This window comes from Daldinia vernicosa (genome assembly GCF_022497035.1).
Source record: "Daldinia vernicosa strain CBS 139.73 unplaced genomic scaffold F5Y00scaffold_13, whole genome shotgun sequence".
Taxonomy (NCBI): domain Eukaryota; kingdom Fungi; phylum Ascomycota; class Sordariomycetes; order Xylariales; family Hypoxylaceae; genus Daldinia; species Daldinia vernicosa.
The window spans coordinates 632,657-656,093 of record NW_025953929.1 but is presented as its reverse complement, the minus strand read 5'-3'; the positions used below and the strand labels follow the sequence as shown (position 1 = coordinate 656,093).

General features: G+C 47.4%; 7 protein-coding genes and 1 non-coding gene across 8 annotated transcripts; 5 read left to right on the top strand and 3 right to left on the bottom strand.

Moving 5' to 3' along the window:
* Positions 1-792: 792 nt before the first annotated feature.
* F5Y00DRAFT_252158 (uncharacterized protein) lies at positions 793-2,366 on the bottom strand (the record flags this gene model as incomplete). Its single annotated transcript, XM_048009906.1, has 4 exons — positions 793-1,810; positions 1,878-2,002; positions 2,068-2,283; positions 2,337-2,366. 4 exons carry the CDS (start codon positions 2,364-2,366, stop codon positions 793-795), a joined length of 1,389 nt encoding a protein of 462 aa, XP_047866789.1.
* A 4,484-nt stretch (positions 2,367-6,850) lies between these two features.
* On the top strand, positions 6,851-10,976 carry F5Y00DRAFT_232226 (prion formation protein). The gene is made up of 2 exons (XM_048007141.1): positions 6,851-9,662; positions 9,716-10,976. Exons 1-2 carry the CDS (start codon positions 7,057-7,059, stop codon positions 10,452-10,454), a joined length of 3,345 nt encoding a protein of 1,114 aa, XP_047866788.1. The 5' UTR covers positions 6,851-7,056; the 3' UTR covers positions 10,455-10,976.
* Positions 10,977-11,081: 105 nt separating this feature from the next.
* On the bottom strand, positions 11,082-13,007 carry F5Y00DRAFT_268240 (glycosyltransferase family 25 protein; the record flags this gene model as incomplete). Its single annotated transcript, XM_048012219.1, has 2 exons — positions 11,082-12,789; positions 12,855-13,007. The coding sequence occupies 2 exons, from the start codon at positions 13,005-13,007 to the stop codon at positions 11,677-11,679; spliced, it is 1,266 nt and encodes a 421-aa protein (XP_047866787.1). The 3' UTR covers positions 11,082-11,676.
* Positions 11,455-11,526, top strand: F5Y00DRAFT_t47. Its single transcript has one exon. It is a non-coding gene; the product is annotated as a tRNA-Thr (tRNA).
* Positions 13,008-14,077: 1,070 nt separating the features above from the next.
* Positions 14,078-18,089, top strand: F5Y00DRAFT_30258 (ankyrin). Its single transcript, XM_048013454.1, has 2 exons — positions 14,078-14,439; positions 14,493-18,089. Exons 1-2 carry the CDS (start codon positions 14,300-14,302, stop codon positions 17,929-17,931), a joined length of 3,579 nt encoding a protein of 1,192 aa, XP_047866786.1. The 5' UTR covers positions 14,078-14,299; the 3' UTR covers positions 17,932-18,089.
* A 31-nt stretch (positions 18,090-18,120) lies between these two features.
* Positions 18,121-19,482, bottom strand: F5Y00DRAFT_252154 (Clavaminate synthase-like protein; the record flags this gene model as incomplete). Its single annotated transcript, XM_048009905.1, has 2 exons — positions 18,121-18,974; positions 19,149-19,482. The coding sequence occupies 2 exons, from the start codon at positions 19,480-19,482 to the stop codon at positions 18,121-18,123; spliced, it is 1,188 nt and encodes a 395-aa protein (XP_047866785.1).
* A 560-nt stretch (positions 19,483-20,042) lies between these two features.
* On the top strand, positions 20,043-21,637 carry F5Y00DRAFT_232215 (MFS general substrate transporter). Its single transcript, XM_048007140.1, has one exon. The coding sequence runs from the start codon at positions 20,152-20,154 to the stop codon at positions 21,571-21,573; it is 1,422 nt and encodes a 473-aa protein (XP_047866784.1). The 5' UTR covers positions 20,043-20,151; the 3' UTR covers positions 21,574-21,637.
* A 454-nt stretch (positions 21,638-22,091) lies between these two features.
* On the top strand, positions 22,092-23,014 carry F5Y00DRAFT_268237 (uncharacterized protein). Its single transcript, XM_048012218.1, has one exon. It carries the CDS (start codon positions 22,233-22,235, stop codon positions 22,836-22,838), a length of 606 nt encoding a protein of 201 aa, XP_047866783.1. The 5' UTR covers positions 22,092-22,232; the 3' UTR covers positions 22,839-23,014.
* Positions 23,015-23,437: the final 423 nt, after the last annotated feature.

The window sequence follows — 23,437 nt, the reverse complement described above, 5'->3', positions numbered from 1 at the left end:
AATCCTATATTCTCTAAGCGTACTTGTTTCTTGATGATGTCTATGTCACATCTTTAACACTACTATTTACTAAGACTTTCACGGCCCTATATCAACAAAGTCTTTGTTGGAGATAGTGGGGGTGGATCATATTGGTCTTTATTAATATGGCTAGCGCTCATCTACTACACTACTAGCCAATGGATGAATATATTACTCTAGCACCATCCAGATACGTGCCAGTAATATACCAATGGTGCCGGTACCGTATCATCGCTTCTGCTCCCCATTCTTCTTAGACCCGACATCGTGGTCCTTCCGCAGGTTTACTTGCTGCATCTGGTCACTCAGCGGACATGGTGGCTGTGGACGTGGCTCTGGCGATGGGGCGCTTGACCGTGTATATCGACCTGGATCTTGATCTAGGGGTTCGGGACTGGACGATACGGAACGGTCCGGCTGGTCCGGCTTTCCTATGCTTCTTGACATGCTTATTGGCTACTAGGTACCCAAGGTATCCGAAGATGAAGTCGTGGTGTAAAGCCTAGATGGTGTTGATGGGCAAGCTCCTTTTTATAGACGGTGTCTTGTAATGAAGCTGGGTTAAATCATTCGTGGTTTCTGCCCAACGTTCTAGTTTAAATACAAAAAGAATAAGGACCATGGGTAGTAGTAACATGGTATTGTATTAAGGTGAGTTTATTCAATATTAGTAGATGACTAAAAGATTGTGCTGCCAGCGTTTACATCTTGCGTGTCAGCTAATGATTACTTATTAGATTAGACATTACTATGATTCCCGGTAATAGGAGTTCACTGCCGTTGCTCCTGTTGATCACGGCCCATGGGGGCATTCACTTGGTCCCCTGCCGTCACGTATGGTCTGAGGCCGTCGGCAATCTCTCCCCAGACAAGTCCTAGCTGGTGTTCGCACCAACTGTAAAGCCACATGACATCCTTCAGTTTTGCGAGGAGCATCTCTTTATCTAGGATGTTCCTCGTCCGGCAGTAGTTCTTCAGCGCAGTGATGAAGAAGTTGTGTTGGTCACCGCCTAGGACTGAGTATTCGTTTACTACAACTGGGATGCGGATGCATGACCCTATGAATAGGGCCCAAAGGAGAATATTGGCGTGAAGCTCGTCTCCGGAGAGCCTGGAAATTCCCATGTGTGATATCTCTGACGTTGGGACATAGGCGGATAAGTTTGCCGTAGTGGATTGTTCTGCATTGCTTCTAGATAGCTGCGACCCGCTACTTTCGTATACCTTTGGCTCGGACAGAAGGTCCAAGGCTAATACAGGGTCGCAGAGAGACGACATGAGCGCTTCTGCTAGTGCGCGATGCCTCTGGGCGGAAGGGGGCTGGCCTCGAATGGCAAGGTGCAGAAACAGATGTGCGGCGTAGATCAAAACGTCGGATAAATCAGTCGGCGAGGGGAACCGTGGCTGTGTATCGGCCTCGACCGATGGTAGCAACGGGACGGAGCCGGCTCTCTTCCAAGATTGGCGACTCCGAGCAGCATGTTCCAGATGACAGAGCCGCCACTCGATCATGTAGATTGAGTCGCTGACTTGGATCCTCTGCCCAAATGTGCTCTCGAGACTTGCATAGTCGAAGTTATTAATGCATTCGGTGATCGAATATAACAGTTCGAAAAGCTCGACCGCTTCGCGATTCTGGATGGTTAGGTCCTTGAACCCAAGCGGTTCCATGTTTGCTAACATCGAGCGGCTGGTGAATCGATCATGGAGAGCTAGAGAGGATGCCAGTTGCGGAATAAAGGGGAAGGCGACCGGCTTGTGCGCGGCGGTGGCATAGGAATAGTCGGCCCTACGGTAGTTAGTATGTCATACGGAGTAGTTAGAGAAACTGTATAATATCAATAAACTTTGCTTACCATGATATGGACCGTTGAAGTATACTGCTGTGCTTGAACCCGTCGACAATTCCACCTCTGAGGTCGACCATTCTCTTCAAGCCGCTCATATGAGCCGCGGCAGCACTTAAGGAGCCGATAAAAGTCTGCGTAGGGTTAGTTCCTTGAACAATTTTCTTTCTCAAGTCACTTTCTATTGTTGATAGCTTACTTCGATATTAACGAGTAGCGAAACGGCGACGACAAGTCCATCTGAGATTGGCTTGCTATCGTCCTTTCCTTCCAGATTCAACCTCTCATTGATGGACTTGACTGCCTGGAAACGATGGAAATCGATGGTACTCGTGTCGGCCCACCTCGCAAGCGAGTTGTGCATAGCTGCGATCATGGCAATGAAGGCATGCGTGGCAGCCTTATCAAGTTGAAGCTATTACATGTTAGCCTCCAGTTACCTATACGATGGGGATTAGGTGGCCGAACCGCTTGCACCCAAGTCCCTTCTGGGTTCATGGCGAAAGCATTTGCGAGGAATCCAGAATAATCTATAGTTGGTCAACAATCATCTTTTGCCTTTGGTTAATGAGGAAGTTCCTGCTTACATGTGTTCAAGTACGTCGGTACCCCAGCGCGGTCAAACCACTTCTCGACGGCCGTCTCTTGTGGCGACAAACACACAGCCATGCAATATTTCATCAAGCTCTCTGTCAAAGGTGTCTTCTCTATGTGCAACAGTGTAAAGTTCGGAAGCTCCTTTGCGACACTAACAGCGAGCCAATTCGTCTTCTTAAGCTTCCTCTCGTACCTTGGGACATCATCTTGGTCCTTGGATGAGCCTCTGGGTTTAAGTCTAAACTTCGAAGTATGGTCTTTTGCGGACCCTGGTTTCTTCGGCTGGGGTGGATGGTTGGAACCGTGAGGGAGCTTCTGCCGCCTGGCATGCGAGCGCACCTTTCGGCGTGTCTCCTCGTCCCGCTCTACGGTGCTGATAGAGGTGATGAACTGAAATCCCGTATTGCCAGTAGAGTCCGGTGCCATTGCGCCTTGAATAACGTGTAGTCGGTTCAATGCTGATTATATGTTATATGTAGTATGGCTCTTGGTGTAACTTGATGTTTAAGAAAGTAGACAGTGTTGATGTTATTATTAGATTCGTAAGCGTTGTCTTCGTTTCAAAGACTACCCGACATAGTTCGACCAACTATCTTATATATGTGGAAGATGGCGTACTTCGATCCCATACACTGTTGAAATTAGAACGTTCCGAGAAGAAAGCGTACAGCGAAGGTGTGATTCGGCTCGGGCCTTTTGTGCGAGCCTTGGGGGTTTTGTAGCTTTTTAGAAGCCATTATCATCAGTTTCTATCAGATATATGTGAGCACATTGGCTCTACGTAGCTACCCTGTCTTTTGCTTGATCAATAACTGTCAACAAGTTACAACCGGGGCTACAAACAGTAAGCTCCATTGAACATCAAGCGCCGGGATGTACTGATGATGGACCACGAACCCCTGAAGCTAGTTTATTTAATTTTCCGTCTTCCCCAGTTTACCCCATCTAAGTCACAACCTCCGGCAAATCCCGCCGTGACATCCTTGCATCACGTCTAGGGTGGAGTTTAGCGAAGTGCTTGAATCGACCCGGTTATCATCTTGAGGGTCGCTGCTCCGCAGCCATCCCTCATCAAGCTTATGGGGACCGATAGAGCCATAAAAGCTCCTAGAGCTTGTCTCGACTTATGACGGCAAAGGCGTTTAAAAGGGTTAAGCCACTTAAATTGAAGATGAATGTTTAGGTAGTTAATATCCGTATATACCTATATCTTCCAACATATAGGTATTAAGGGGACCCGCATCGTGAATGATCTTCTCTGAGCTATGAGGTAGCTTAGGGTGGCAAAGCTCCTTATGCAAGTTCGTCCGATGACAGTTCCGAATTCCAGGTAACAGTATGATCTTCCTTCGCTACCTTGACAATACATGCACATACCGACATCCCATGGGTCTAACGTCAACGACCTTGTTACCGGCCGAAATGTGCATCATTCCCGGCCCTAGCCCAAGGTTGTCTTATTATCCCAATTGGGAAATTTTGAATGTCTTGGCGCTCTTGGCGTGGGCCTACAACTCCCGTGATATTTCCTTTTATTGCAACCCAGATTTTCTCATAGAGCAATCACCTTCTATTATGCCCTCGCTTCTCCTATGTAGCTTATCTCACGACAATTTTGGTCAGCTGCTTTAGCTTCTGTTGGTAACGTCCTACCTTAGGTGTGAGCGACAAATCATTTACGCCTCTTCGCTAATATTTACGGTGAGGACGGACCGACTGATCCAATCTAGACAACTAACGTGAAGCGCAAAAACATGGAACTCGTCCTCTCTATTCCTAACAGGTCTTTCAATGCTACCGGATCTTCTAGCCACAACTGTGGATATTGACATCAATGTCGCATTCCGGTCAGCGCCTCGAACACTTTGATATTTTACTTCCGGGAAATAACTCACGTGAGAGCGTTTATTCACCACCTTGTCCTCCTAATGGAGAGTCCGCCACACTATCACAATGAGTATTGGAGTGCTAACGTAAAAGCTCGCTGTCTCGATGAAATACATAATATCAGACCTTATCTCCGAAACCGTCGCACTCGTACGGACGACATATCTTCTTTCGTCGAGTCTCGAAGACCATGTGCTCAATATCGTCTGTGCGCTGCATACCTACATAGGGGAACCAATATCCTGTCGATGTTGGACGTCAGATCGCGACTAACGCATCATGCCGCTATGTGTGATATTCGTGCTTATTGCGAATCATCTTGCTCCTTCTATGTAAATGTCACAGTTTCCGAATCACGAGAGGCCCAATGCCGAGACCACATCTCTTCCATCACGAAGTCGTATGTACCCCATCATTAAGGGAGATATCCTATCCGAATTTGATATCAAGAGCATCCTCGGTAGATCTAATTAAACTCAGCATTCAATCGTAGATTTTCTGTCTTAGGTATCTATCTAATGATTTAATGACGATAACATTTAAATGGGGCTTCCTTGATCCTATGTATGAAATTGCAGGCTGATATTATACAACAACCGAGCGTCTTTTTGTTTTCAAACACAGGAAGCCCCTATATTCGGCCTCGTCTCTACGAGCGGACTTACTACTGGTTATCGTGTAGGTTCTACCGCATCAAGATAAGGCGAGGTCAACAGTTAACGTTATTCGAGATATCGTTACAGGTATTTAGCAATTATAAAAACCTGCTATTAGGACTCTGATGAGATATTCAGAGCGAAGGATGCGTTTAGTACCTATATACCTATATATACCCGATACATACTTGCTGGTTCCTGTGCCTGAGTGTCTTCGGTTTGGATTCCATTGCGGAATAGCGAAATTATTTCCGTGCCTTTGAGGCTTACCTTGGCATTTGGTGATGAATGACGGGCCTTTGGAAACGGCCATCAGCGATTTGGTAGTTGATACGTAAATTTTGATCAGACTTTGGTGGCTTTCTATAAATATTCTGATAGTACATTTGAACTACTACCTACGGTGCTTTACTCTGTACTCTGACTTCCGTTGGAAGATCTTGGCAATTTTAATAAGAATTCATTGATAAGTTTATGAGTTTAATCTTAAATGATCATAGGTAGAATATATGTGATCGGCTGTTTAAATTGGATTAGCTGGTGGTATAAACTTCAAGGCTATCTTAAATATACTTTTAGTTGTGGGTTGTACTAATACTTCTTGCGTTGTAGGTATTCGGTACCTATTACGGCCACTCCGGTTACACATAACACTCCGCTCGTAGGGCTCACCACGAACTAAATTTACGTAAGTGCCTTTCTTAACAAACCGGGCGTGATCGCCAATGGAAAAAAGGAATATTGCTATTAGAGGGATTGTATGTAAGTAGACTTATGAAGATAATGTCACTGACCTTACTTCACCAGTTTAAATTATGATTTTTACCTTTTTTTACCTTTTTTCTTAAGTATTGCTATTTTAGTAGTAATGGTATTTCAGTAGTAGTCACTTTTAAGAGCAACACTACTTAGAGAAGCAGTATACGGGGCTATCATATACCATTAAGTACCTCGCCCCTTATATAAATTCGTTATTGTACACTTGTATTATTTGGCAATACCCTTATCTTTCACCCTCTCGTACAGCCTTTTATTCAATTCAATTAATTAAATTCGATTTAAATCGGTCGCATGCACCAATTAAAAAGATACGGTCGCATGCACCAATTAAAAAGATACGGTCGCATTCAATTATTACGAGGTAAAAAGTTAAAAACGAGGTTTCGATGTAAGGTTTAAAGGTATAAAGCTGGCTAGCTGGCCAATTAAATAGCTATTATACAAGGCTATTTAATAACTTAGTACCTAATGTATATAAAAGTGGCAGGTTTAGCGGGATTGTCATAAAAGATACATGCGCGGCCAGGTAAATTGTATGGGAAATACATGTAATACTTGTGCGATACCTGCTTATCCCGCTATTCATGCGATTATGCGGGATATATTAAAAAGGTGGGTTTAAAAGTGACTACTACTGAAATACCATTACTACTGAAATAGCAATACTCTTTTTCTTTTCCTTCATCGTAAAACTTCTGATGCTAAGTATGAGTAAGGTAAGGTACATACGCTGCTGCGATTGGTTGGACATGGACACTAGATGGGTGAAAGTTTAGACCTCGAAAACTTTGTTAGGCTCTCTGTCAGTGGGCTTTAAAGGTGGCTGGTGGCCCGTGGCATGAAGCCCGGGGATAGATCTAGATTAGCTCCACTAGAAAACGGCGGTAAGAAAACGTGCGCTAAAGGTAAGAGAAGGTACGTACCTACCTAAAAGAACTATTCTATTTTCGGTATATAGACCCTTCATACCCCTGTAGATAAAGGGAGAAAACTTTTCGAGGGGTAACATTAAGTCGATAAGGCCAACATTTTTTCAAAATCCCATCCCGTTTTCTTTTAACTCCATACATCCATACATCCATACATCAAAAAAGTAAGACGCTGGCTCACCGTCAAAGTTTTCAGCGCCCACGATCGAGGGCATTTCGGGCAGTTCAGCTGACCCTTTATTAAATTTTGCGGCGTCATTTGCCTCATCGTTTTTTTTTTAACAAGTTGGGTGCTTTCCTTTTTCTTTCTGCCCAATTCGTTAAGAACGAGCGCTCACGATGCCTCATCAAGTGTCGCCCCCGATTATGATTTCTAAGGCGGGCGCCCCTCCCCCGCCGTCGCAACAAGATGTTTCATCAATTCTCGATACCATCTTTAACGCCAAAACCTCTGCCGCTTCGGTCGACGCCTCTTATGGACTCTGCGAACTCCTGTTAAACACTGTAGGCTTTCGGGGTTTACATGATTACGGTGTATTGGCAGAAGTCAAGAAAGCCGCATCTGATAAGAAGAGTGGATTACGAAGGGAGGGTGCCCAGAATCTTCTCGGTGCCCTCTTCGAGAAGTTCCCTCCTCGGCAACCGCTGAGTGAAGTTGTGTTCTTAATTCAGGATGGCGGTCTCGTCTCCGTTGCTCTAGACGCTTTAGCCGATAAGGGCACAGTGGTCCGCGATGCTGCGCAATACGGACTCGATGCGCTCTTTGGCCATTTAAGTGCCGAGGCCATGGTCGTTGGCTTGTTACCCGCGCTCGTAACTTACCTGTCGAAGAAGACTGGAAAGTGGCAGGGTACGGTTGGCGCCTTGAAGCTGATGCAGAGGATGGCCGATAAAGCAAAGATGGAAATCGGTTGCACCAAAGAACAAGCTCAAGAGAAGGATACCCTCAGAGAGGCTATGGGCGAAAAGCTGGCTCGCTTGATTCCCATAGTTGAGGGCAACATGCACGACCTCAAATCCGAAGTCGAGAAGCAAGCACTCGTCACGATGCAATCTCTCACCACCCTCCTATCTAACGACGATGTCGCTCCTAGGATTCCCCTTCTTGTCGACACTATGCACCACCCTTCCACCCAGACCCTTCAAAAGGCCATCCACGCTCTTTCGCAGACGACCTTCGTCGCTATCGTGACATCACCTGTTCTCGCTCTGCTTACTCCCTTCCTTGAGCGAACCCTTAACAACCCCAGCACCGCTCAAGAGGTACTACGACAAACTGTCGTGATCACCGAAAACTTGACTAAGCTGGTCCATGATCCTATTGAGGCACGCACATTTTTGCCAAAGCTTCAGCCAGGTATCAAAAATGTGGTTGGTCGTGCACCGCTCCCAGAGGTGCGCGAGCTGGCTACCAGGGCTTTGGATGTCATGGATAAAGCTATGGGCAACGATGAAGCTGTGGTAGAGAGAACCTCGGCAGATGACGTTGCTAAGGTTCTGGACTCCGAGATCAAGAAAAACGGAGGACTCTCAGGCGACTTGGATTTTTATAAACTAGCTCGCCCTTACATCTGCGAGATGGTAGCCGAGGATGCCAATCATCGTCAAATTGATCGAATTCCAGCTAGAATCGCCCCCTATCTTAAAGATATAATGCATAAAGAGGGTGCCAACGATACTGTCGCTTCCAGCGTCTACGAGTTCTATGTTGCCGAGGACCATCGCAAGTACGGCGTACCGGAGAAGGAGGACGATGGCGAGACCGAGATTGTTAACGCAGACTTCTCCCTGGCCTACGGTGGCATGCTTCTTCTTTCCCACACTAATCTTCGATTATTGAAGGGACACCGATATGGTCTTTGTGGTCGCAACGGCGCCGGAAAGTCTACACTGATGAAGAGTATTGCTGGTGGCAAGCTGGAAGGCTTCCCACCCCAGGATGTCCTCCGTACCTGTTACGTCGAGCATAACCAAGGTGAAGACGCCGATATTAGCATTCTAGATTTCATGGTCAAAGATCCAACAATCGCATCCGAGGGCAGAGAACGAATTTCCGAAGTCTTAGCTGAATTCGGTTTCACGGCAGGTCCTGAGGGTAGACAGTCTCAAAAAGTTGGCTCTCTGTCAGGAGGGTGGAAGATGAAGCTCGCTCTTGCTCGAGCAATGTTGCAAAAAGCTGATGTTCTATTACTTGACGAACCTACCAATCATCTCGATGTCGCCAACATTGCCTGGCTGGAAAACTACCTGAAGAGCCACACAGACATCACCAGCTTGATTGTTTCCCACGATTCTAGTTTCCTGGACAACGTAACAACTGACATCTACCACTATGAACCTGGGAAGAAGCTTGGTCATTTCAAAGGAAACCTCTCTGACTTCGTAAAGATTCGGCCCGAAGCCAAGGCTTACTACACCCTTTCCGCCTCCAATGTTCAGTTCAAGTTTCCTCCTCCGGGTATCTTGTCAGGTGTCAAGTCTCAGACGCGGGCGATCATCCGAATGACTGGGGTTTCTTTCCAATATCCTAAAGCGCCCAAACCATCGCTCTCAGACGTCTCGTGCCAGCTGACTCTTTCTTCCCGTGTCGCCGTGATCGGACCGAACGGTGCTGGAAAATCAACCCTGATCAAGCTGTTGACAGGTGAGGTGGTTCCGACCAGCGGAAAAGTTGAGAAGCACCCTAACCTACGAATTGGTTACATTAAGCAGCATGCTCTCGAACACGTTGAGATGCATCTCGAGAAGACGCCAAATCAGTACTTGCAGTGGCGTTACGCAAACGGGGACGACAGAGAGGTGTTTCTGAAGCAGACCCGTATTCTTTCAGATAAGGACCGAGAACAGATGGATAAGCTAATTGACCTCGGTGATGGAAAGGGCGGGCGACAGATTGAAGCTCTGGTCGGTCGTCAGAAGTACAAGAAAACATTTCAATATGAGGTGTAAGTTTACCGTTATTGTTCTTCTCTTGAAGACAGCCACTAACAATTTACAGGAAATGGAGAGCATGGCTACCAAAATTCAACTCGCAAGTCTCTCGGGAAACCCTCTCGGAATGGGGCTTTGATAAGCTTGTACAAGAGTTCGACGATCACGAGGCGTCTCGTGAAGGCTTAGGTTACCGAGAGCTTCAACCTACGGTCATCTCCAAGCATTTTGAGGACCTCGGTCTCGACCCCGAGATTGCCAACCACAACGAAATTGGTAGTTTATCTGGAGGTCAGAAAGTTAAGGTCGTTATCGCCGGTGCGATGTGGAACAACCCTCATTTGCTCGTTCTTGACGAACCTACTAACTTCTTGGATCGCGATTCTCTTGGTGGTCTTGCGGTAGCCATCCGAGACTTTAAGGGTGGTGTGGTCATGATCTCTCACAACGAAGAGTTCGTCGGTGCTCTGGCTAATGAACAGTGGCACATAAATGACGGACGGATGGTCTTGAAGGGTAACGCTTCGATTGCTATGGATCGCTTTGAAGACAGTAAACCAAGCAGCGGTCTTACAAGCGGTATCACCAGTGGAGTTAACAGCACAGCAGCTAGCAGTGCAGTAAGCAGCGCTGTCAACAGCGGTACGGAGGATAATAGCCCATTGAAGTTCAAGGCTAAGAAGAAGAGGAAGAAGACCAAGAAGGAGCTCAAGGAGCAGGAGGTGCGAAGGAGACTACGCCATATCGAGTGGCTCAACAGCCCCAAGGGTACACCACACCCAGCTGATACGGATGATGAGGAGTAAGAGGCGGCCATCTCTTTTAAGATGGTATCTTTGATGAATTCTTTTACGCACGTCGGTCTAGAGGCTGGTGACTTTCATTCATATTCAAGAACTTGGTCCTTCGTAAACGAGGGCTTTTGATAGAGTTTTGCGTTGCTTGGGAAATTGGCATTATAATCGACGACGCATTGACGTGTCCCGTACAGGCGTTTCATATAGACGGACAGGGGAATGGCATGATAGATAGAATGAGGGGCTCGCATTCGCATAGTTCGATCCTAGAGCATGATGCCGAATAGATACGACACATACATAAGTCATGAGAGATGTTTATTAGACCCTTTGCCGTGGCTCATGTGAAGTGTTCCTTATGTGCTTATAACAGGTGTTTGCTTCGGAGGGCTGAGACTTTTATCTGGGAGGAATAGTTTGGGACTACTTAGTTACGAATCGTACTAAGATGGCTCTTTACATCTGGGACGAACTTATCCTATATAGAATTCCCCGGCTATTTCATAGAATGGTACACATTTTCGTGCGCAACGAGAGAAAATCGATGATGTTTCCTATTTGCTCTACTTGCTTGGGATACTCGAACTCTATAGAACTTTACTAAACCCTTAAGAGTAGTCTTTTTTATACATAGAAGCCATTCAACACAATCCCTAGGTAGGTAGTTAACTCTCGGAAGCAAGCATATCCTAGGTAGATTCACAATACGCGCCATCCAACGACTAAACCCCCCTTCTTATTGGCCAGCCCTTTCTATGTAGACCCGGGGAGAGGCTCAAATGGTGGGAGTCGCTAATTGGCTTAGGGTAATACATAAGAATTTCGCACGCGCTTACCGTACTAAGGTAAGTTAGGTAAGGTAAGGTGTCATTCTTTCTTTCCACTCTCGTGTCCGACGCCAGAGCGAGAGTAAATTTAGATAGTAGATGGATTTCAAATATAGGCGTGTCCGGCGGCGGCTTCTTTCGCGTCGTTCGTTGGGGACGCTATGGCGAGAGGGAAATTGGAGGCCCGCATGGCACAATGGTACTGCGTCGCACTAGTAATGCGGAGATCCCTGGTTCGATTCCAGGTGTGGGCATATATATTTCGTGAGATATGAGTTATTCCTCTTCTTCTAGAGTTTTTTTTTTTCTTTTTCTTTTTGCTTCTTACATTCTTTCCTTGTCTTTGTGGGGTATATCGGGGCGATTCGGCCTAAACTGTAGATAGAAATGTATATTCACTTCATCTACTCCCATATGGTGTCCCCGTCATCGGGTAGCTGGTCCACCATCTCATCCTCCCGCGCGCCGGCAACTAAGCGGTCGATGTTCTGCCGTACGCTTAGCCTTATATACGGCGTGCCCGTTCCCTTCGCGTAGCCGCCGCCTTGGCCTTGGATATTGGAAGCGCCGCCTTTCGCGTAATGGTGGCTGAATAGGGGTGGTTGTACCGTGAGGCAGACGGGAGCGGATTCTCCGCGCTCGTGAGCAACCCCGGTATTATCTTTTACCCTTGGATTCAGACGAGATTTGTTCTCGACAGTATACTTCCCCTCGCACCATTTCTGCAGCATCAAGTCCCATTGGGTATCGTAGTGGTCATCGAATTGCGATAGAAGCTTGCGGGCTCCTTGGTGACTGACGGCGTAGGCTAGGGTGCAGACGTTCCCGCTGGACGCGTGGACGACGCGGGTATGCGGCGGGTATAGTTCGCCGAGTTTGTCGTTTAGGGCAAATGGATGGGGCTTGAGATGTTTTGGGGCTGGGACCGTCTTGTCCCTCGGGATTTCGATTCTCAGTGGTGATATGGGAGATTGGCTATGGGGGAAATCAGCACCGCAGTGGCCCAGCCATAAAACATCCCAATCATCCCCGTATATGGTTTGGTGAGTCCCATTATCAGTGCCTGCCTCCGGGGATAGTTGTATTGTGTTTGATTCATAATTGTGTATTGCTGCTTTACCCCTTCTCCCTAGCATCGAGGACGGAGCAAAGTTGAGCAACTCAGTTCTATGTTTACCAGACTTAGACTCTTTTAACCAAGTCCTCGAGGCCAAAGCGAAAGTCCGAAGTTGCGACTTTAGACGTACATCCCAGTCTATATCGTCCTCTAAAATGAGCGCACTTGTTAGATTCTCCCTTATAATTGATTGAAGCGCATTCATATGCGACCTCCAGGACCCTTTCGCCCCGGATGACGAGTGTATTCCTCTACGAAGAGGCACATCACGGCCCGAAACCTGGCTGCCCGATACGCCGTCAATCCAAGTGAAAGTGAGGTTGCTGACGGCACCTGCTAAAGCCATAGCATGTCGGCGATCTTTCCGCGACGGCAGGTTAATAACGAAGATTTTTGAGAACTTGAGACTTCATTAGGTCCAATTCCAATAGATATAAGAGGTATAAGAAGAAGATGAGATCTTACACCTAGCGTATCATTAAACACATCCTCTTTCTCGACCAGGTTCCAACTTCTAAAGCTCCTCGGCTTGTCAGTGACCAGGAATGTCCGCCAGTATATGTAGAGGAGAGGGGCAAAAAAGCAAACGGTCGCGATAGCTCTACGGTAGGGCGGCATCGCGCGCGAAGGTTGAGGGAGAATCACATGTTATGTTTTCTCATCTTACTTCAATCTGACGAATGGCTAGATATATTGCTAATTGAAAGTTGGTATTCATAGGTGATGTGCCAAGACCTTTAATGTGGCCTTGACAGCTTTATATTATGCGGCTCTTTTATCAGAGTTGGTTCGCGGTTAAAGGACCGGCTAAATTACATTACATTATCTTATGTTACTTATGTTGTAGTGACTCTTTATAAGAAGCTTCTTCAACCTCATTTTCATGTCACGTACGAAGGTCCGGGCCAAAAGTCTTGCACATGTGGAGGACCCTAGCACCGTATTCGAACGTCATCCCTTTCTATTAATACTGTATTAGCCACCTGCTAAGATAAAATTTGGATAGTGGCCCGTACGCTAAGTTTAGGTGGCCTACCACTATATTTATAGCGTCATTAGCCACTATAGCTTAAGTAATACCGTGCGGTCTTTTTTCAACTCACACGTGGTTTGCCAAGACTAGATGTGCAAGACTTTTGGCCCGGATCTTCGTAATAGGTAACCTAATAACCAATCACCCTTTCTATCATAATTCAATTTCGTATGTTCGATTATATCGTCTTCCCCCTGCGCTTCTCTTTCCCTCCTCCATTCCGTGTGATACCTAGCTTATCAAATACTTGGCTAGGTATTGCATCTGGCAGTATGCGTCTTGAATGGTGGGAAGTATGGCTTGGCTTATCTGACGCGGTCGGGTTTGGGGCAATTGTACAATCTCAATCCATGGATCGGGACGTGGCCATTCCTTCATGCTAAGCCAATTGGAGTGAATAATACGAAGAGACCTCGCGCAATCGCGATAGGAAGCCGGGCATTATCAGAGCCTGCTTCTGGTATGTAAGGCGCGGTGTATATAATTGGAAGAGAAAGCGACACGCGACACGCGACAACGCCACGCTACCTGCAGGTACCTAATGTATTCCATACTTTTGACGAAACCTGGCTGACGAAACCTGGTTGACGAAATCTGAAAGACGACACCCAGGTCCATGTGGTGCAGAACATTATGACATATCCAATAAAACTGTACCATGGGTGTATTTTTGCATCTCGAATTGGCGGTAGGCTCTCGGCCTGCTTAGCCAGTGTCAGCAGTCAGACATTATCAGTATATATATCTGGCTATTCCTCTCTGTGAAAATAAAGGGATTTCCAAGCAGTTACTACTTGTCACCATCGTCGTTGTTGATTGAAAGAACCCCACGTCCTACCCCTGATCCGAGATATAGTAGCTCATTGTCGTACGGCCTATGGCTAGTAGGACACGCAAGATTCCCTCAGGGGATTGGGAGCGTCACAAGGAGACTATTCTAAGCCTCTACCTTACTTCTGACTTCCCTGGGGATGAATTGGTTCAGGCTATGGAAAAGGACCACGGGTTCGTTGCTACGTAAGGCCATCACTCTTATCACTTTTCTATCCTATCTGATTGTGTTCATACAGTATATCGCAATTCGAAGCCCAACTACGAGTTTGGAACGCTCGTAAGAATCTGAAGAAAGACCAATGGGAAGTGATCTTGCCAAAGATTGACAATCTATCTTCTCGCGACATTCAGGCCAGAGTAATGATAGCAGGTCACCCTGTTTCAACAGAGAGAATCCGTCGAGCCAAACGCTACTTCAAGGGTGATCATCATCCTCGGAAGCGACGCCGGGTTGAAGAGCGTCCGGGCCGAGCGACAAACAATGTCGGCGAAGGCGTTGCCATCGAAGTTCAGGACTCCGACGGCAATTGGACTCCATACATAGATGTAGACGGTGAAGATAATCCCTCTCAGCAGCCACTGGTAGGCATCGATGAAATACAGGAGTTCAATGAGCAGGAGGTTCAAGTCGAAAACCACTCTGCTCAAGTTGTCCCATGCCCCGACCGCGTTGAGTCCCTGACGCTTCCAGATATACTTCCGGAATTATCATCATCCCATACTATGAACCTCATCACTTACGATCAGTTCACAAATGTCGAAGATCAAATATTTGCGCAGACTATGAGTTTTCAAGGACGAGTTGCACAGTCGCCGATGCGCTTTGAGCCTGACGTTAACGTTGCGGGCCCAGCCTTGGAGTTCGAAAATTTCGAGCTGCAGTTGGATGATACGGCTCAATTTTCTTTTTGGTCAATGTTCTTAAAGGATTTGCCTTTTGAACGATTTGAGCGTGGCTTGTTGTCAAAAGGTCTTCAGCTTATGCACTCTCCGCCCGACTGCCGATTACTATCCGGGCCTGGGAACCGGGCGATGATGTTCCTCTTAGAGGCCGTCACTGCTATGACGAATGCTAATGGGAAGTCTGTCAACGCAAACGCTGCCGATGCCAGACTTACCCTACAAACTTTGGACACACTTCTTCCAAACCAGCAGCTAGATTATGGGAATAATGAAGTGACCAGCCTCTCACAGAAAGGTTCCGAGGTTGAAATGTGTCGGATACTTCTATTCTCGGCTGCGAATGGGTTTAGTGGTATGAAGGGTATACCGCTCGAAGTCTTACCTAAATTCCTTGAGCATAATAGCAACGTTATCAAGCTATTACCACGCCTATTCCACGATAAGCCAAATCACGTTACAAAGGCTCTTGCAGAAAATCTATTTCCTACGTGGATAGAATCCGGAGACTATATGGCAATCAGACTCGTCCTCAAAACAGGCTTAGTAGACGTTAACAAAATATGCTGCTTCGTTGAAGGTGAAAAGTATACGCCCCTTGAGCGACTTGCCAAGCTTCAGAATCTACGAGCAATTCACGAGTTGCTCCAATTCAAAGTTGATGTAAACCGAAAATTTTCCAATGGCAATATATACAGCACGGGGGCCTTGGAGCATTTGATAGAGGTATTCCAAGGGGAAACCTTTGATGCTCGTTGTCATAGTACTTTCCCCCAAGACTGGCTCGATACGGTAGATGCCTTAATACGGGCGGGGGCGGAAGTGCAGGTACTTCTCGTTCGAAGGGCACTCCAAGGGTTTGTTCAAATGGACCTTGCTAAGAAGCTCTTAAATGGGCTCAAACCGGCGCAGCATTCCGACTTTATATCCGAAGATTACTACGGTGGATCTCATGGGCTAGACTTGATCGCACGAAATTTTACGGATGAAGAGGCCGAAAAAGCGTTCACCAAGATAGTATTTGACGACTGCGAGCGGAGTGGCTGCAAACAATGTTTGAGCCGGTACCCGAAGGAAATAAATTGGGCAATCTGCACTGGTGCTAGTCGTGGCTACATCCAACTTGTGCGATCCTATTTCCAATATGCTGAAGATTCCGCTGCAGTACTCGCTGCAGCAATTGAGGGTGGTTGTGACGAACTTGTCGAATTCCTTCTTACCCAGAACCCCGACATGCATCCTACTTATAACTATAACCCGAGATCTAATATTATATACCAAACACCACTATCTAGCGCAATAGAAGCAGAAAATGCTACTCTAGTGAGAGAGCTAGAGAGTAGGGGCGCCTTAGAGCACCTTGACAAGGAAGATGAATATCGGCATTATTGGTATGAGTTCTCTGCTGCGCTATCTGCTGCTGCTGGTGTGGGAAACTTGGGGTATATGAAGAAGCTACTGGCGCTCTGTCCCAAAATTGAAAGTTACGGACTAGACGAGGCGTTAAAACATGCGCGCGAAAATAATCGAGAGGGCGTTGTGCAATTCTTACTTGATGCGGGAGTCTCACCCTCCGGAATACACCGACCTGAACCAATCTCGGAACGTTTCATTCGAGCATACGGCAACAAGTCGCTTTTGTCTAACCTAATTTCTGACTACCCAGACTTTGCGATAGGTCGTGAGGGGAAATGCGATGTACTCAGAAAAGATCTGGAGTCAGGGAATATGGACATGCTTAATTTCTTTATTGAGCAGTCTGTAATTATCGATAGAAAGTTCTTGACTGATTGCTTACGAATTGCAGTTGAGCAACGAAACGGTACAATGCTTCGCCGTTTACTCGAATTAGGCGCAGATATATTCGACGAAGACTTCAAAGATTCTATATTCTGTACCCCGCATATCGATATGCTACGGATATTGTTTGAGCGTGCTTCATCACTGAGGACTTGCATCCCTTTATTTGGAACGCGGGCTCTCGTGAATGCTATTGAAACAAGCGTCGATAGCGTTGAGGTTTTGGACTTATTCATTAACTGTAAAGCCACCGACTTAAAGTCCACGATCGCGCGTTGGAGGGTTGGAGAAAACGAGTGGTCCCCTCTAGGGGCAGCTATTGTGAAGGAAGCAGAGAGTCGTTCAATCGACTTCCCGTTGACCGGACGGCTCCTTGATGCAAACTGCGATATCAATGGGGTCGTATATATTGATAAAGACAAAGATAGGTTTTATCAATTTCTGACGCCACTCTTGGTGGCAATCGAGATGAAGAATCAACCCCTAGTCCGATTCCTTATAGGTCGCGGCGCCCAAGTCAATAAAAAAGCCACTGGAGGAATTAGAAGAACGCCTATTCAAGCTGCTGCAGAGAAGGGAAGTCTTGATATGGTAAAATTACTCCTTCGAAATGGTGCGGACGTTAACAACGAACCGGCAACTTTCGACGGTAGAACGGCGCTGCAATGTGCAGCTATGAGCGGAAATTGCAACATCGCCGCCTTATTGCTGGATTACTCCGCGAAAATATCTGCTCTTCCGTCTCCATTTGGTGGACGGTGGCCCATCGAAGCGGCAGCTGAGAATGGTCGACTTGACATGATCGAATTCCTCTGGAACGTCCTCTGGAATGCGAGCGGCATTGGTTTCCCGGTGGAGCAATGCCGCAAGGCGATACGACTTGCGAAGGAAAATGGCTATTTCGCATGCGCTGACTTAATACGGGAACTTGCCGTTTCTAATGGAATCATGCTTACGCTCGAAGGATCTGAATAGGGGTGACATGTCCTGTTTGGCTATCCATGATGTCGATCTCAAGCCCACATACTATTTACCCCTTAACACCTCATTGGGATTTCCTGCTGTTGCAAAGATCCAAACTAAACAATAGCGAAGGAGATGCCATGAGAATCAATCTGCAAGTCTCTAAGCATTCATAAGCTACGCTAACGATCCATATCCCAATTACCCCTCAAGAGCCTGCACAACCTGCGCCCAGTCCTCCGAAATATAAGCCCCAGGGACCTGGCCATCGAACAAGCTAGCCATAACCACACGATCAGCCTGCTCGCCCTGCCAAGGCTCCCGCCCATGCTGCGCAATGATATTATCGTACACCAGGACATCGCCCCGCTGCCACTTATGCAGCACGCGGATCTCGTCCGTGATCCTCGCCAGCGCAGCCAGATACTCCTCCGGGATCGGCGTCCCGTCCCCGAACAGCTGCTGCGTGACGTTCCGCCCGGAAGCCGCGTTGACCCGCGCGTTCTTGTAGTACGCGGCCAGCCCGGTGAACAGCGTGGGCAGATCCGTGCCGGGCTGCGTGCGGATCGCGGGGAGGCGGTGGGTCAGGACGACGCCGCTGCCGCCGTCGCCGTCGTCGTCGTCGATCCATTCCCACGTGGTGTACTTGCCGCGGCCGTACCGCGCGATCTGCGCCTCGATCTTAGCGCGCTGAGTCGCTTCGTCGTCGCCGTCCCGGATCTCCTTTCCGAAAGCCTGCTTGAGCGTCGAGCCGCCCGCGTATTGCCTGCCGGTCTTGTACGTGACTCTGCTGAGGATGCCCTTCTCCGCGAGCTGGGCGATGAAGTCGGGGATTTCCTGCTGCGCGCGGCGGAAGAGCTCGACGGAGGAGGAGATAGGGGTTTCCCCGCCTTGGCTGGGGACTCTGTGGCCGTAGAAGAATATGTACTCCGGGGCGTGGGGGACCTGGGGGGATTCGTTGTGGTTGTAGATTAGGACTTCCTTGGGCGATTCGTTGGCTGGGGCTACGTTGGGCGCGAGGAGCGGCCTGTCTACGACGATGCCGATGATTTCGTCTGCTTGGTGTTAGTGGGTTTGGGTTCGTTTTCCTTTCGGGGGTTAAATCCGGAGTACCGGAATAACGACATATATAACGATGAGAGTTGTTTAAGACATACTGCGACGGCGTTAGCTTTTATACATCATGATAAAATTTTAGAGAGCCCAAGATACATACCGTGGTTTATAACCAAAGGCATGGGCAAATCTGCTAAAGTCGTTCGCATCGTGAATTGGCAGACCCCTGAACAGTAGAGTTCCGTGAACAGCCAACTTCTTAGTCAATACTCCACCCTGTGCTTGGAGGTATTTCACCGTTTCAATAACGGTGTCGAGGTCGGGCACCGCATCGCTAGGAGTTGATGGCCGTAGGGCGAGAGGGATCACAGTGCCTTCCGGATGGGGCGGTCCGAGGACACGCTGATTGCTCGACGGGAGATCAAATTGTTCGAAGGCTAGCAACGGAGAAGCTATCTTCTCGGGCTCGAACGACTGTATCGTCGCTTGCTTTAGCGCGGTAGCCATGATGATATAAATTTATTTAAATTGCGCCTCATGTGAATATTCAATGTTACCTATAATTTATACCCAATCTTCGGAAGCTAATCTAGCTTTAATAATCGTGTAGATATAGCAGTTATAACACGGCGATAAAGCTTATACTAGGCCAGTATCGCCGCTGATAGCATCAACCTATCATGCCATATCCTGCCTCTCCTATACCCCTCGATTTCTAGACTAAAATCACGTCATTGCTTGGGAGGACAATGAAACCATGCATATTTGGCGTTAAGGTAGCATTGCGAACTATCAATACCGATAACCCCGCGTCTCATTATACTAGAACTTCTATTAGACGTCAAGCACATGGGAGAAGCACCACGTCTGCTTAGGGGCTGACACAACATACATACGCCACATACCCTGTTTAGCGAGCACGTCAGAGGTATAGAAACTCGCGTATGTTTTGTGATAAACTCAATGGGGAAATGTCTGGAGCGAGGGTTATCGTTGAGATATCTCCGACTTCAAAGTGATAACATTGACATCAACTTCTAAATAATATATATATTCACAAGCTTTTATGCTGACCTAAGGGACATTCCTAGATATTTGAATTAACTATACGTATAAACTTGGTTTATACTATTTCGTCTAACACATTCATTACTTTTTTAGCCGGCATCAGTCGCAATGTCCGGGGAGTCAATCATCGCCAAGGATGGGCTCAATATATCTACTCCAACCTCCGTCAAAGTCGTAAACGAGGACGGCATCCCACCGAAATCAGATAAAATCCCATTCTTCAGGAGCACTCTATTCCAGATTCTTGTGGTAGGTATATGCGCCTTCTCCGCACCCGGAATATGGACTGCCATGAACGGCCTCGGCGTAGGCGGATCGCAGAGCCCGGACCTCGTCAACGCCGCCAACGCGCTGCTCTACGCGTTCATGACGGTGACCTGTTTTGGCGGGCCGTGGTTGACGAATGCGATTGGGTTCCGCTGGACTCTTTCCATAGGGACCCTTGGATATCCCCTGTACGCGGCCGGGCTGTACGTCAATAATCGATGGGGCAATGTATGGTTTGTCTACGTCGGCGCCGTTGCGTGCGGCATCAGCGCGGGTTTCTTCTGGAGCGTGGAGGGGGCTATCTCGACGGGATATCCGGAGCATCACAAGCGAGGCCGTTACATCGCGACGTGGTTTACCTTCCGCAACTTTGGGAATGTTATCGGGGGCGCCATCTCGCTAGGTCTGAATGTCAACGTGAACCATCGCGGTCAAGTGGGATACCAAACCTATCTGGCTTTTATCGCTATCCAATGCCTCGGGTGTCTCCTTGCTCTTCTCCTTTCTAACCCCGACAAGGTGCAGAGAGATGATGGGACCCGCATCGAAGCGCCTAGGGGACTTCATTGGCGCACTGAGCTCCGCGAGATGTGGAGGCTGATGAGGAGCAAGTCAATCTTACTCTTGACGCCCCTTTTCTGGTACTTCGGCTGGACCCAGGCGTACCCGGGGACATACCTGGCAACATACTTCACAGTTCGATCGAGAGCCCTCGGCAGTTTCATGTCTGCTATCGTCGGCACTCTGGCTACTTGGCTGGGCGGCACGCTGGTCGACATTCACTGGACGAAGAAGAGGCAGACTCGTGCTATTAGCACATACGTCCTGATCGCCGGGCTTAACAGCGCGACGTGGATCTGGGCAGTATACATCCAGAACGAATATCGCCACACGCTTCCCGTCCTCGACTGGGGCAATCAAGCCGAGTTTGGGCGTGGCTTCGGCGTGTACATGTTTGAGCGGCTCAGCGCGGGACTGGTCGAGAATTACATCTATTGGTGTATCAGCAACTTGTCGGATTCTCCAGGCGACCAGATCAGATATAGCTCTTTGCTTCGGGGGATCGAAACGGCTGGTGTCGCGATAGGGTTCGGTATCCAGGCCGTTCCTACAGCGCTTATTGCTACGGCTAGCATTAACCTTGGGCTCTGGTTCGTTGCGTTGCCGTTTAGTTATTATGCTACTTTGAGGGTGGTGAAGAAGTTTAATGAGCTGGATAAGAAGCGCGATGAGAATATTGATGTTGAGACGACACATGCGTGATACTTTTTGAGGGTATATACAATCATAGTATAGTTGTCTAGTTTTAGGTAATTATTATCTCCTGTCTTGAAGTCATCCAGACCTTTACTAGCATATTTATAGCGCACTGTGTACGTTGATCACTTGCCGGCACTACAACTTTTTACGTAGGTAGGTACCTATTACTTTAGATTGTGATTCCCTAGATTATGGTGACATCGTTGTTATTGGTTATTATTAGGATTACAGGATTAGGATCTAGCTATTGTTTATATATGCGTATTGCAGGCAGTGACTGCCTCATTTACAATGAGTGCCTTAGTCACTAGTTGCTAGGGATCCACAAGATCGTGAACCATCACGTCGCAGTTACCTTTCCAAATCGCCCCTTCTTCAAAAGCCACACTTTCCCTACAAATCCGCGCCTTCCTCAGGCCGTATCCGGGCCCAATTTTTACCTCCTATTTTAACCTTGTGTTGATTCTAAGCTTTCTATCCTTCTACAACAACGCCCTTTCCTCTTGGTTTTATTCGAGTCAGTCACCGAAAGCCAGCCAGGGTTGAACTATCTGTCAACAATCGTGCCTGAACTGCACGTATCGTCGCTAAACCCGAGTGGCACGCAGATATATTCCCTAGGCACCTATCACACTTCACCATTATTCATCTAATCCACGAAAATGGCTGAATCATCATTTCACTACTCCTCCGTTCCTCAGCTAAATGGCGAAGACAACTTGAAAGCCTGGAAATATAGCATCCACCAATACTGCATCTATTACGATCTTGAGGGCTTTTTACTGGGTACCGAACCTGAACCCCAAGATGCTTGCGAAGCTTCAAGATGGCGCAAACGACGCGCACATTGCATGGTCATTCTTGCTTATTCTCTGAGGAACCCAGAAATAACAGGACAACTTAAAATAGCCGGCTGGAAGACGCATGAAAGAGACCCCAAGGTTGTGTACGACCTTGTTCTATCAACTATCCCGAAATTATGGGAACACCTCATCCCCCAACTCTTTAACCAGCTCATGGATCTCAAAGTGGATGCCGTCACATCATTGCATGCTTATACCATCAAATTTCAAGAGATCACAGACCGACTGCAGCAATTGGGTCTGCCTGTTGACGATAGGGTAAAGATGCTTATGGTTATGAGACAAGTCAAATCTCATTATCCTAGCTGGCATACTCGTGTCGAAGGAGACTTTCAAAAGGGCACCTTAACGTGGGAATCGCTCAATCTTGAGATCATCAATAGAGGATATATTTCAAGCGCTTGACAACTCGAGAAAGCCGCCAAGATATCAAAGAGAGGAGTGAGATGATTTTCGCATAATAAGCCACCACTTGTAGAATGGACAGAATGGATTAGGTAGCACGGTTATCCCACAATAGGACCATTCCAATAGGCCGACAGGCATATATTACCAGATGACCTACTTCATGAGATTTCCATATCACTCAAGTAGCTGCCTAATACGAAGATTATTTCATCTAGGTTAGCATATTGCGTCCTCTCCATGCAGCAGAAATAAATATAACAGTAGATAAGAGTTATACGAAGCTCAGCGCTATTAAGTACAGAAGCATATAATCCCCAAGAACTCCCACGATGCTTTATCCTCCGTACCAGGCAATTCAGCGATAACTGGCAGATTGAGGTTGTGCGGACTTGTCTGGGGAACATGCCCGGTGCGATGTAGCACAGCTTACCTACCTAGTACTAACTCTTAAGGCAGAGTATTTCTATTCTTTATTACTATTTTGATCAGCATTTTATATCAGTACCTAGGTAGATAGATACCTACGATCGTTCGGAATTAGTTGTCCAAGTATGATAGTAGTGGACCACTGGAGACCGGACGGAACCTCTCCTAAA